This window comes from Thamnophis elegans, chromosome 7 (genome assembly GCF_009769535.1).
Source record: "Thamnophis elegans isolate rThaEle1 chromosome 7, rThaEle1.pri, whole genome shotgun sequence".
NCBI lineage: Eukaryota > Metazoa > Chordata > Lepidosauria > Squamata > Colubridae > Thamnophis > Thamnophis elegans.
Genome location: NC_045547.1, coordinates 85,319,970 through 85,333,244, shown reverse-complemented (window position 1 = coordinate 85,333,244; position 13,275 = coordinate 85,319,970). Strand labels below are relative to the sequence as shown.

Here is a 13,275-nt window from a genome sequence, read left to right as displayed (position 1 = left end):
CCTCTGCTCAGTCAGGAGTCCCTATTCCATTCTAGACAAATGGCTGTTCAGTCTCTTCTTAAAAACCTCAAGGGATGGCGCACCCACAACCTCTGGTGCAAGCTGTTCCACTGGTGAATTCTTCTCATTGTCAGGGAATTTATCCTTAGTTCTAGGTTGCTTCTCTCCTTGATTAGTTTCCAACTGTTGCCCCTTGACCTCCACTCCCAAAGTTACAACTTGTTGAAGGATACGTTTTGCATTCATGGGCCTGTTATCTCTCGTGTCCATCTATAAAGGATGAGGAGCAGTGGCTGAGCCTGAATCTTTTTTAAAGTCTTTGTCTCCATGGAACATCTGACCCAGGTTTAACTGGACTTCCTGAGAACTTTTCTATAAATAGCAGTGGATTTTGTTTCTCCCACTTTTAACCCGTTTTTTAAAGTGGGAGAATCTGTTTTGATTCCTTGCTTTCAGTGACAATGCAGCTATTTTACCTACGTATTATTTTTGCAAACAATCACTCTTTTATGTATTTTTCTTTATCTTTTCTTTTCAATTCAGCATTCTAGAAATCGCCCCCTTTTCACTTTTCCCAGAAGGATACATTCTTTTCACCTTGTTCCAAACCAATCCTTCTTGCTTTTGCTCATTTTCCAGTCGTTACGATGGAGAATTAACTTACAAATAGGACCTCATACTTTTTCTTCCTTCTACTGTCCCTTTTCCTTCTTTTCTTTTTCCTCATCCATTCTTCTTCTTCTTCACTTTTGGTACAAACTCTTCCCATATTCAGAACCTCCAGCATCCTTCACGAATCCTCTCCAAACATCAAAAAGGGTCACATCTAACATGCTTCTACATTCATTCCTTGCCCCAGTGTGCATATGATTATGCTCAAAGCATGTATTTGAAGCAAAACTAATGACCTGTGAACAGAACACACCAGTCATGGTGTCAATTCCTTCTTGGGTCTCCAAATGGTCCAATGGCTTTTTGTAGTCTCTCATTCTGAGCCCTTGTCTCCTAGCAGAATATTTCCCTCCTTGGGCTGTGTTCAATCTGGCAACACATTGTCTCAACACTTCCAATTATTTTATAACTTAAACTTACTTTAAAGGTTTTTTTTTTTTAAATTCCTGCATCATTTCAGCCAACAAAATGTCCTTTGTTTTATTTTTACTTCTTTTCATGCCCATCGAGGTGGGAGGCCCTCAGTGACTTTGGCTCACCCCAAAGAGTTAAGCAGGTGTCCCCCTTGTAACAGACGGATGAAAGGGCTGTGGTGATGCCATACATGTGCGTTGTAATTTTGTGCTTGGGGATGGAGGGAAGAACAAGGGGGATTCACAGCAGAATTGATTTTCTGTGCAGGAAAATAGGAAGGCTTATTTGTAGGCCAGTCCAAGAGTTTTAGGAAGAAGGCTAGAAGGATCTAGCCTTAAAAAAACCCTCTGTGATATATCAATTTCACGCTCATTTTCATTGTCTTTAAAAATCCATTCTTTGTAAAATGGCCCATACAATTTGGGTCAATGACATCCCAGCTATACTGTGCATACTATTAAAATCAGTTTCCTCCCACTGAGATAAAATGACACTAAGAATTTTCTTTATCTATACGAAAGCAACGAAGAGAGCCTGTGATGTTGTATTTGTATTCATTGATGCTTTTTACCCAGTAACCTGGACTGCAACATCTGAACACCACTGGAAAGGTTAACCTCCGTTTACTTTTTAAAATAGGATTTGCACGAGAGTTTCAGTGTGTTATGCAGGAGCCACTGAGCTATTTAGATGCACTGATTTCATCCTACCCACCCCCAACGTGTTTTAATTAAATCCTCATCTGACCTCAATGCTTTTTTCTCTTCTCTTTTATAAAATTTCCTGTTTTACAAACAAACAAACGAAATCCCTACTCTTCCAAATTACACTGGGTTGGACAGTTGACCTTCTTGATGGAGAGGTTTAGCGGCATTTTATTCCTGTAACAAATTTTGCTCAATTTGATTTTGGCTCCAGCAATGCTTAAATATTAGATACTTGAATAAAGGCGAGGCCAAATGGCTCACGAGCGCATGTATTCCTCCCCCCACAAAGGTGCAGCCCTTCACCCAACTTCCAAGGCAGAATATGGCCACACAATTATTAACTCAAAAAATTTACACACAAATACGTAAAAAAAAGTACGTAAAGAAACATCTATTTCCCCCCTCAAAGCTGGAATCAAAACCAGTCTCTATTTTATTGAGTGCCACGCCAATTACATGGGTTTCCCACAAAATTTACTCCCAAGATGAAAGAGAACGCATGAGAAATAAGAAAAACCTGTCGTTTTTGGTATCAATCCAAACCTTCCTTCATGTAAGGAAAATGGCTAATTCATCATTTCACACTGACAAAAGGCATGGAGCAGAAGGACGCTGGGTGAGGTCAGGGCAACGGTTGGAGAACTGGCGTCAAGAAGACAATGCTTGTGCAAAAACAGCCTGAAAAAAACCATCAAGCCAGGCTCTCCGTGGTCTGGCTTCTGAGGCTACAAACCAACTTCTGTGAATCCAGGATTCTAACTTTGCCTGGCCTGTTTCATTTGTCTGCTTGAGAGGGACAACCCGCTGAAAATGAGGCGTCCTTTTGCAAAAACGTATCCGTCATTTAAGCAGCGAAAAGTTAAAAAGTTTTTTTTTTAAAAAAAGGAGAACATTTTACAATTTTTTTGAAGCTGCCCATCTCTTTTGTGCGCATTATTTACACATGGACTTTGTCTTCATTTTATTTTAGTAAAAATATAAAACACAATTTCCGCCAATGCGCTACCGCCTCCTAACACACTGGGGAAAAGGCTGTTTTCCCACACCTTCTCAACAACGCTGCTTCCCTCCTTTTGCTGGTAGATTTAATCGGTCCAGATTTCATGTCAGAGAAACACCTGAAAAGCAGCAGAAGAGTCAAAACATGGTAAGGCGAGAGAGACGTGGAGAAGAGGGACAAAAAAATACCTTCCAAAGAAAACAGGTGTTGCCCGAAATTCTGCACTGGCCACCCACTTGCCTCCTGGATATGAGAACATAGAACAATAGGGTTGGAAGGGACCTTGGAGGTCTTCTAGTCCAACCTTCTGCTCAATTGTATTCTCTGTTGCCAGTTCCCATCTGTGTCGGCGTATCCTTTCAACAGACAGCGGTCCAACTGGTTGCCACTCATGTCCACCTTCTTTCTATGAAGCTAAGGTTACACTGGATTTATATACGAAGGCATCACTCTTCTTCCATTATACAAAGCCTTTCTCACCTGTCCATTCAAGCCAGGACATTTGTGGCTGCAGCTGAGTGAACCCAAAGTGTGTCTGGATAAGGATCCATGGATGGCTAGAAGAAATCTGACAGTCTGACAGCCACACATGTTTTTTAGTTTCCTTGGACTGAATAGTTCAATCACCCTACGGGTCTTTTGTTCAACTTTGGGGAAGGAAGGAAACAGCCACTGGATCTCCTTCATCATGGAACTTTACAGAGCATTGTTTTATGTCAGTTCAGAACTGAGGAACATACAAATCCCAAAGGTTTCCCCCCATTAATGGCGTATTTGTCCAAAGGTCTCAAATACCTCAGCGATTATGTGCCATCAGGTCTCTTTCAGAAGCAAAACTGCTGGAGAGAAGAGCATCACCAGAACAAGAAAAGTACGTTCCCCGGCACAACTGTCTCTTAAATAAGGCCTGGGGACTATGTGGATGAGGGCTGGTGATGCCTCCGGTTCCGTTTCTTCTTCATCTCTTGAACATGCTTCCACTTGGGGCCTCCTTTGTTACGCTGCCGTTTCTTTTCCCGGTGCCACATCTGCTCACAGTACTCGTCCAGGTTGAAGCTGGGGCTGCTAAGCAGCTGGAGATAATCTTTGTACCTCAGCCGGGACTCGGCTTGGAGATCTCGCGTCCGGCTTGGTTCTTCTTCCGCTCTGTGGCTGTTCTCCATCTGTCCATTCTCGATGACGTTCAAGTTTAACTTCACGATGGTGTGGACAAACGTGTGTTCCTGCGCCTTGCAGTAATACGTCCCAGCGTCCTTCTTCTGCAAGCTACGGATGAGCAGCCCATATTCTGTCTTGAAGGCTCTTTCGTCTGGTTTCAGCTGTTGGGCAGGAAAAGAAGAAACACTATCAATGTTTATTTTATATTTTATAGAAGAGCAGCATATCTTACATGAACATTGAACCCAGGAAAAAAGGAAGAGGTTTTTCAACAAAATCTAACACAAGACCCCTCTGTGAAGCTCCTTTCTACTCAGACTTAGTCCATATTATTTGGTAGCTTCCATGTGTTATTTGTCATTATTTCACAAACAAAGTTTGTGATTGTGATGATTCTGCAGCCCTCATCTGTCCAGTTTCAAGCTCAAGTAAGATAGATATAGCAATAGCAGTTAGACTTATATTCCACTTCATAGGGCTTTCAGCCCTCTCTAAGCGGTTTACAGAGTCAGCATATCGCCCCCACAGTCTGGGTCCTCATTTCACCCACCTCGGAAGGATGGAAGGCTGAGTCAACCTTTGAGCCGGTGAGATTAGAACCGCTGAACTGCAGATAACAGTCAGCTGAAGTGGCCTGCTGTACTGCACCCTAACCACTGCGCCACCTCGGCTCTCTATATAAACATGACATGATTCTAAAAAAAACAACCCCACATCTGGATGTTCCAACATGACTCCTGTGTTACAAAGTCTGTACTTATTCACATGATACATCGGGAAAGAAGCAGAATTCTCAACTGCAAAATGAAAAAGAAAATGTAATTGCTAGATACCCATAAACGGTGGACATATAAAGTAGAGGAACAATCTTCATGGTATCTTCTTGGACAATAATGGGAAGTCATTCTGGAAGAGCTGCATGTTCCATGTTAATGCATATAAACTTTTTTTAGATTCTTTATTTCTAGATATCTCATTTCATGCACGAATGCCACCAGTCATTCTGGTATTCCAGATGTTTCTTAACCTACCATCCCTCATAATTGCCCAGGTGGGCTATGGCTGCTTGGAGTTGTAGGCAAGCAACATCTGGAGGACGTTGACAGTTTTTACATTTTCCTTACATTTCCTACGACCAGGAACATGGCTAGATGGGTAGCCTGCCTAGAACTAAAAAGGATGGGGTGAAATTAAGTCAAAAATACCAATCAACGCAGGCCACGTGGCTTGGAAGCAGTCATTCCAAAACAGATGGAGTAAGGTTTTGATATAGGAAGCTTTGGAGAAAAAAATAGATGGTAGAAAATTTAGATAGCAGAAAAATTAGATGGTAGAAAACTCTTAACGTCTGCAGTGGTAGAACTGAAAAAAAAACATCTATTTGATTCGGCGTATGGATGAAACTCCTGGGCCAAGACGGCCTTTGTGCAGGGTCCCAACAGGGCAGATCCTTGGTTTTCAAGGAAGACCACATTGGTGCAACTGAGTCAAGAGGGCAGAAATGCTTTCTAACAACCGAGACTCTTAGAAGGGGCAGCCTATGAAGGGAGGCAGATACTCCCAACTTCCATAGAGGCAATTCTAGGCTTTTTGTTGTTGTTCTTTTGTTAAATGCACCATTCTAAAAGCATGCCCTAGACCAGTGGTTCCCAAACTTGGCAACTTTAAGACTTGTGAACTTCAACTCCCAGAATTCTCCAGCCAGCTCTTCTGGCTGGAGAACTCTGGGAGTTGAAGTCCACAAGTCTTAAAGTTGCCAAGTTTGGGAACCACTGCCCTAGACTTATATTTAAATATCGAACAGGTCAAAATGCATTTTTCCCCTTTTTTCTCTTCCCCTGAAGAAAACCAAAGGGGGTTTCCTCAGCTGCTCTGGGCGTGTGCTTGTCTCTACGCCACTGAGCGGGTTGTATTCTCCAATCTGTCAGCAACAGAGGCTACGTGGCATTAAAGGGTAAACCGCAGCCATCTTCTCCAGATCTTGCAATCAATGGAGTACAATAAACATTTCCTGATGTTGAAGCCAGTATTGGTTTTCAGGCATTTTCACATGCAATTAATAATTATGGGCTCTATTACAAATAACCACTGTTTGCATTACTTTTTTTTTAAAGTCCTTCGCTGCTGATGAAAAGGACAATGGAGCCCTGTGGCTTAAAACTATCGGACTGGTTCATGCGCACGGCCCAGTTCCAATCTGTGGCTCTGACCCAAGTGGAACATCATGGATGGCATCAATCATCCCTAGCAATTTATTCCACAGTGGCTAAATACAAGCCCAGCAGAAGCCCATTTCTTCCTTCGTTGTGACTCACCCCTTTATTGGACAATATGGATCCCATGGTTGACGTCTGCATTTTGGTTTATCCTGAGCCTCTTTTACCTTTCAGCTTCCCTGAGTGAGTCCGGTCCCAGTTTTATAAGTGAGGAAGAAAATAATTTCCCTATTTATTTCTCTGCACTGTGCCCCCTTTTTTGGGGGTATCTTTCCCCTGCTTATGATTCCATGCCATTTTATTCCTTGTGCAACTCCCATTAAAAATATCTTTCCTCTTTGCTCATTCTGGATTGAATCAGATTACCCCAAAAAATGTCTTCCTCTTGGCTCAGAAGATTTCTTTCAATGACTTTCAATGAAAATGACTTTAATTACTTTATTTAAAAACAAGAACAAAAGAAAGATTAAGGATTTAAAATGGACATTTTTTTCCTAACTGACAACTATCCCCATGGGGCAAATGTGTGTCTTTTTCTTTCATGTGCGTAGTTGAGACAACTTTCTCACTTTAACCTAACAGTTGGTTCAACCGTTTTCCCCAATACAGCTTTATATTCTCTCCTCCTCCGATGAGGGCAAGTGTACATTCCTTTTTCTGCACTGCCTCCACCCCAGGATGTGAGAGATTTGCTAATGTGGCCAGAAATATCCTGTGGAAATACTCCTGGAGCTTGAGCCGAGGTGGCGCAGTGGTTAGGGTGCAGTACTGCAGGCTACTTCAGCTGACTGCAGTTCTGCAGTTCGGCTGTTCAAATCTCACCGGCTCAGGGTTGACTCAGCCTTCCATCCTTCTGAGGTGGGTGAAATGAGGACCCGGATTGTTGGGGGCGATATGCTGATTCTGTAAACCGCTTTGAGAGGGCTTTCATGCCCTATGAAGCGGTATATAAGTCTAACTGCTATTGCTATTGCTATCTTCTTTTATTCCAGAGTAACCGTTGGAGGAAGCCCCATCCAGGAGCTCTTAAGTTTCTGAAAGTAATCTTGGAACTGGACCAGCAGTGATGGTCAGCCAAAAAAAGGCTACCATGACATTCAAAATGGCTGCCCCCAAATTTCCCCTCCGTAGAGCAGATCTTAATATCTGATAATCTCATCTGTGGGACATGTTTGTGTTTTTCTCAAATGCTCCAACAGGTTGCTACATGCACTCCACACTCAGAAGTTTCCTAAGTCCTTCTGGCCACCGGCCACTGCCGATGAAAAGCTAAGCGTGAGGTCTAGGCTTGTCAGTCAGGATCTCCTGATCTTTGGGATCTCTGGGTCTTGGGACTTCCTGGCTCACGGTTCGTGCATTCAGCCATTGCATCCCAGGCAGGCTTTCTAAAAGACGTTTTCACTGAAGTGGGGATAAATCTGAAAGCATTCCCTGGCGTGAGAAAGCCACACCATGTTCTTCTACTGCCACACTGAGGTCTGCAGAATGAAAAGCAGAAACGGTGGGAGATTGAGTTTGACCAAACAGCGTGTCGCAGGAATACTGGGAAGTCTGAGCATTGCGCTTATAATACAAAATACACTTTGTTAAAATATTAGCTTTCAAAAATTTCTTTAGCGGGGTAAGAAGAGGGATCAGATGAGCAAAGCAGAAGGGAAAATGGAACACTGCTCACTTGGTCTGTGGGCCTTTCCAGCAAACCTCCGGAGGGACAGATTTACAAAGCGAGGAGGATGACTGAATTGAATGTATTCACAGAGGGCAGATCGGATGCTGCTCCTTTACGTGAAAAAAATGTGGACACAATTCCCCCTTTCCCTCATCGTTCATTCTCTCTCTCACACTCACACATTCCCTGAAAACCGAATAGCAAGGCAGATGCAAGCAACTGAACCACTGATTGCATCATACACTTTAATACAGATGTTTTAAGAAAGAGAGATTATGACCAAATACCAAGCGAGACATAACTAGCAGGGAAGACTTCAAGGTTTTGATTGCTCCGCCTTCTCATTTGTAATATGCTTTTGTACCGTGAAGTCCACACCTATAAAACTACCAGCACACGGCCATCAGGATCATCCAGTCCGTTAGCAAATTGGCAGAAATGAGGGGGCCCTTTTGGTGGTGACAAAGAAACTTTGAAGTTGGAACTGGAGATTTAAAGCCACTTTCCATCATAATGTGTCCTATTTCCTTTGAAGAAACATGTGAGAGGTTAAGTCAAAGAGATGACTTTGTTGTGAATGGGACATTCGTCATTTACTTTAAATCAGAGTGAAGCCCCCAATGAATGAGTTGCAGGAGGGGCTGCTTCAGATTGCCATTATATTGCTAAGGATATTTTAATAAACTCTATTATTTTATATTAATTATTTATGGTTTTCTTTTTTAAAAAACTTTTTCTATGCTCCTCAAAGTCACTTAGCTGCTGAGCTGGACATCCATATCAATACATCGACTTTAAAAAAAAACACCAAATGGAATATTATATTTTAAGATATTTCTACTGCATTTTTAAATCTGTTGCTTCTGGGGAAAAATGAATGACAACTAGCCTTGGGCCATAACAAAAACTTATTCTAGAATAAACCTCTTTATTATCAGTTAGATAAACCACTTTAAAATAACCAGCTCATTTAAAAACGTGACTTCTTTTAAATTGAGGAGTTCTACCTACTGCAGCTATTTTGCTGGAAAAGTTATATCTTTTTCCTCCCACCTTGAGGATGATTTTATTTCTAAAGTGTTCATTGTGACCCAGGCATGCATTATCTTCTAGAGAACATTCCCCCCTTTCAGCCCAATCATTCCATTCAGAGAAAGAAAACACGCTGTGTTTTCATTGATTAACAGCCCTACAATTATTTGAATAAAACATATTTGACTGACAACTGCAAAGAAAAAGCCATGAATGTCAAGATTAAGTAGAACTACGGTGTTATCTCAGCCAATATTTGCAAGTACTTAGCTAAGGAAAACAGATCCAGAGATATGGTGTGGAAGGGGAAGGTCTAAAGAAGAATCTGGAGGAGGTAAAGGAATGCCTTCTCTAAATCTGCAGTGGGAAGGCATTTGCTAAGCACCTGTAGGATGGAAAGTGAGAAACAGCTGACACAAGAACATAGGCCATCACCCATTGAACTTGGTATTCTTTTTTCTGCAGGGATTATTAGATTCTCTTAATAATTAGGTCCTACAGGTGGCTCCAAACAGATTCTTCTGAATGGCTCACTTTCTAATTGGCCGGCACTTTTAATGGTTGATCTTCTGCCTTTGACCATCATTCAGATCTGATCCTTCTTGATTCAGTATCAAAGCTCTTTTTAGACCCAATCAAGGGGTAGATCTCCAAGTATCAGTGATTTTGCTCAAATAACCACACCGATTGAAAAGTTTAATTTTGACCTTCCATCAAATTATCTTGGAACTGAATCTCCCGATTGAACCCTTGAACACTTCTTATGAAAGAAAAACAGGCCAGATTAAGGTGGTAAAAACGGCTTTTTCACTATGATTATCTTGAGCTCCCACTTCTGATTCTTTCTCCCTCGTTCTAAAACTAATACTTTCCAGATGGACTGAGCTTGTTATCATTAATTTTCTTTTGCAACATTAGCTGGGAATTGTGAGAATTGAGATTCATTCTGAGATAACAAGATGCCAGGATGGTCTGTTTATCATTGTAGTGACTTTTTTTTTTTACTCCAGAACTTATTTTTTCTCAAGTCACTGTGATAGAAATATTTCTAACTGATAAAGCAAATACAGCATTGATAAAGGTTATTGTATTCTGTGTTCCTTATAAGGAAACCATGAGTTGTATTCAAATTTGAGGTTTTCAGAAATACATCTCAAGAAAGGAGGGAACCTGGATTTAGTGTCTGACTGTCATCTATCATCTTCAATGACATGAAAAAAATGAGGCCTCCACCCCTATCACATCTCGCAGAGCTGTTCAATATTTCTGTCTTCCTTATTTCCTTTGGCATTTTTGCTTGCCCAGAAGTTTAGAATTCTTTCTTCCCTGTCCTCAGGCCTCTGGAGTTTCATAAACAGCAGGGATTTCATTTCTTGCTACCAGGTCTTCAATCTTTCATTCAGATGCTTAATTTATAACAGGTTTGGTGGAACTAGATATACTAAAAAAAAAACTTTGATTAAATTCCAAACAGTGGGGAAAAAACACCAAGGCACACAGACAAACTCTACAAAGATGTAAATTAAACAAACATTGTGGGTAGTAGATAAGATTCAGGAATAACTGCAAAATTTTGAGGAGATGCAGCCTTAAAAAAGCCATTGCTCTCACCCAAAACCTTCACTCTTAGTGAAGTAAAACAGAGGTATTACTTACACCTCCCACGGTTCTAACTACAGCAAGAAGTCCTGTCTATGCCAAGAACGCCCTGCCAGTCTTCTGTCCGGCCAAAAGAAGCAGATGTTCAAAGGCTCCTCCAGTGGCAGAAATTCCTGGTGAGGAAGGCTTCCTTTCAGCCATCTAACCTTGAGTCAAACTGTGCTGTGTCTTTAGGAGAGAATTGCATCACTTCTGTGGCATATGCAGAGTCTCTCCAAAGCAAAGCCAAACCAACTTCTGCTGGCCCAGAAAGAGAGCTGCAGGAGGCCATTCACTCAGAGTATCTATATTTCATCCAGTTGTGGACTATTTTGAAGTCTGTATTATCTATGCCTAATGAACACCGTGGTTTTGTTGAACTTGGCTCTAAAAAGTGAACATTGAAAGCATGCTTAGGCCCGAGTTCAGTTCTACACATGAGCCAATGTGGTAGCATGGTTAGTGTTGGATGAAGATGGGGAGAACTTAGGTCAAGGCCACCCTTAGCTATGGAAGCTCACCTGGGAAACTTAGCCCAGACACTTTAAGGTACTTATGATTGAGGACACTCTTCAGAACTTACGAAGGTGAAGATGCCCATTTTTGAAACCAGAATTCTCCCCCATGTAGCTGCAAGAGAAATTTTCTTTTACAAAACAAAAGATCTGGGAATGAAAGTATTTTGGGTGGAGGTCACGAGAATCACTATGGAGAAGTGTCAGTTGTAACAGTGATGGATCAGCTTCCTACAAATTACAGAATCCTCGGGGAATATTCGACAGAGACAAGATAATGCATTAAATAACTCTCACCATTTCTGCTGAAATACTTCACTCTAACTGAAAAATGCCATACATTTTCAGTGAGACTTAATTATAGCTAACTGTATGTGAAAGGAGCTGCAGATCTCTCTCTCGCACTCCTACATACAGGACTGAATCCACTTCTAACTAAAGCTTGATCCCGCTGAAACCAATGAGAAAGAGTCAGCCATGATCTGGAGCCTTCAATTCTGGTGATGGACTCCCATCAATAGATCAGCTCTAAAAAAATCCATTTCCTGGTCAATCCTCTGTTTTGGCCACAGTGATATCCTGATGTTTCATGTAGGTGGCCCGATCGACGGAGGATGACATCATGTCTTCTTGCCTTGAGAAATGCCTTGTGGTCTCTACTGACAGAAGCTGATCCTCTCTTGACTTTAAATTCCACTGGCGTCAATCAATCATCTTCATTTTCTTCATCTTCATAGCAAATGAGCTAGGGAGCCTTGTATTTTCCAAGCTCGGCCTCATAATAATGACTGGGATATCCATTTAGAGCCATTCCTTCTTTCAATGCAAATCAAAGAACTATTCAAGGGGATTGCATATTAGGAAGAAAGTGTTAAGAGAGTGTTAAAAAAAGACAGAAAGAAACAGATTAAAAGTGCACTAAAGGCTGGCATCGTCACTCGCCTTTGTGAATGGTTTATTCAGAAAATATTTCTGTCTTTCTAATCTCTTTGTCTCCCATTATTGGAAAAACTTCAGGATTTCATTTATTGTCTAGCCGTTATGTTCATATTTGGGCAAATCTGAGAATTAGAATGTAATAGTTATTATCTCTTGCTTTTTTTGCGTTTTTCCTATGGAGCACTGCTGAAGGTTATACAGAAAGAAATCAGACTATGAACTCCATTCTCTTATCTATTTTGAGGTAAAATGCTAAAAAGGTTATATTGTGTGGAAATGTCAAAACAGGATATACACGTTTCCCTTGTATTTTATTTTCTGAATTTCATATACTGATGAAGAAATGGGCCAGAATAAAATTATATATATAAATATTTGTCCTAAGTCAAAATAATCCAAACAATAGATAAATATTTCCTTTCCTAATGACAATATAAATAGGTAACATTTGTACAGCAACTTATGTAACTTAAAACATTGTTGATTTAGGACTCAACAAGGCAAATTTTCCATACTCAACCTCAAATCTCATGCGGTAACTAATGATAACCTCAGTCTATTTAAATCATGGGGGGGGGGGGGAGATACAGAAATAATACTTATGCCACTTTGTGTTCCTTGGAGGAAAAGAGAAAATAGAATCTCAGGAAGCAATTAAGGAAGCCTGGAATGTAGTTTATTCCCACATTTTAAATGAAATATAGAAAGGTTTAGAAATGGGGAGTTGCCAAAGGCTGCCTGGGGAGCTGTTGGCAGAAATGACACCTGGATAAGGAAGTCCTTAATTTATAGCCTGAGCTTCCAAACCATTAAGAGATTTCCTTATTCTTTGCATTAAATCTTCTTATCACCATTAATTCGTAAGACAGTCTAGTTAACCAGGACTCAAATGTGGCTGGTGTTTTTAAGTCAGGGTATCTTTTACTCATTCTGGACATTTATCAAAACTAAGAACCAAAGGGAGGAAAAATATTTAGATTTGCTTTTGAATGAATCCCTTTTCTATTCATTATTTGTACAATCTAATTGCTAATCTTCTTGCACACCTTTTCCCTGGGAGTTCAGCTGTTTCTATGCTTTGAGTACCTGCTGATGTTCCTTTTGCTTTGACTGTGGGGATTCTGAGCCATCCAGGTGACCCCAAAGCTGCTTTTCAAAAGGAAGCTGGTCTTTGGTCTTACCCTGAAGACGATTCGCTTCTCATCCAAGCAGCTTCTTCAGTTCTGATTGAGTCTCAGTGACTCTCAGAGGGAGTGCTAACAACCAGATGACTGCAAGGAATATAAATCCTTCCATCCTCCACAATTCAGTTTCA

The 13,275-nt window shown here is 41.0% G+C and overlaps 1 protein-coding gene across 3 annotated transcripts in view; it reads right to left on the bottom strand.

Moving 5' to 3' along the window:
• Positions 1-461: 461 nt before the first annotated feature.
• SEMA3D (semaphorin 3D) overlaps positions 462-13,275 on the bottom strand; it is a 118,824-nt gene continuing 106,010 nt past the window's right edge. For all 3 annotated transcript variants that reach the window (XM_032221385.1, XM_032221386.1, XM_032221387.1), the window contains exon 18: positions 462-4,112. In XM_032221385.1, the coding sequence (XP_032077276.1) occupies positions 3,708-4,112 (405 nt within the window). In that variant the 3' untranslated portion in view covers positions 462-3,707. The remainder of the gene's footprint in view (positions 4,113-13,275) is intronic.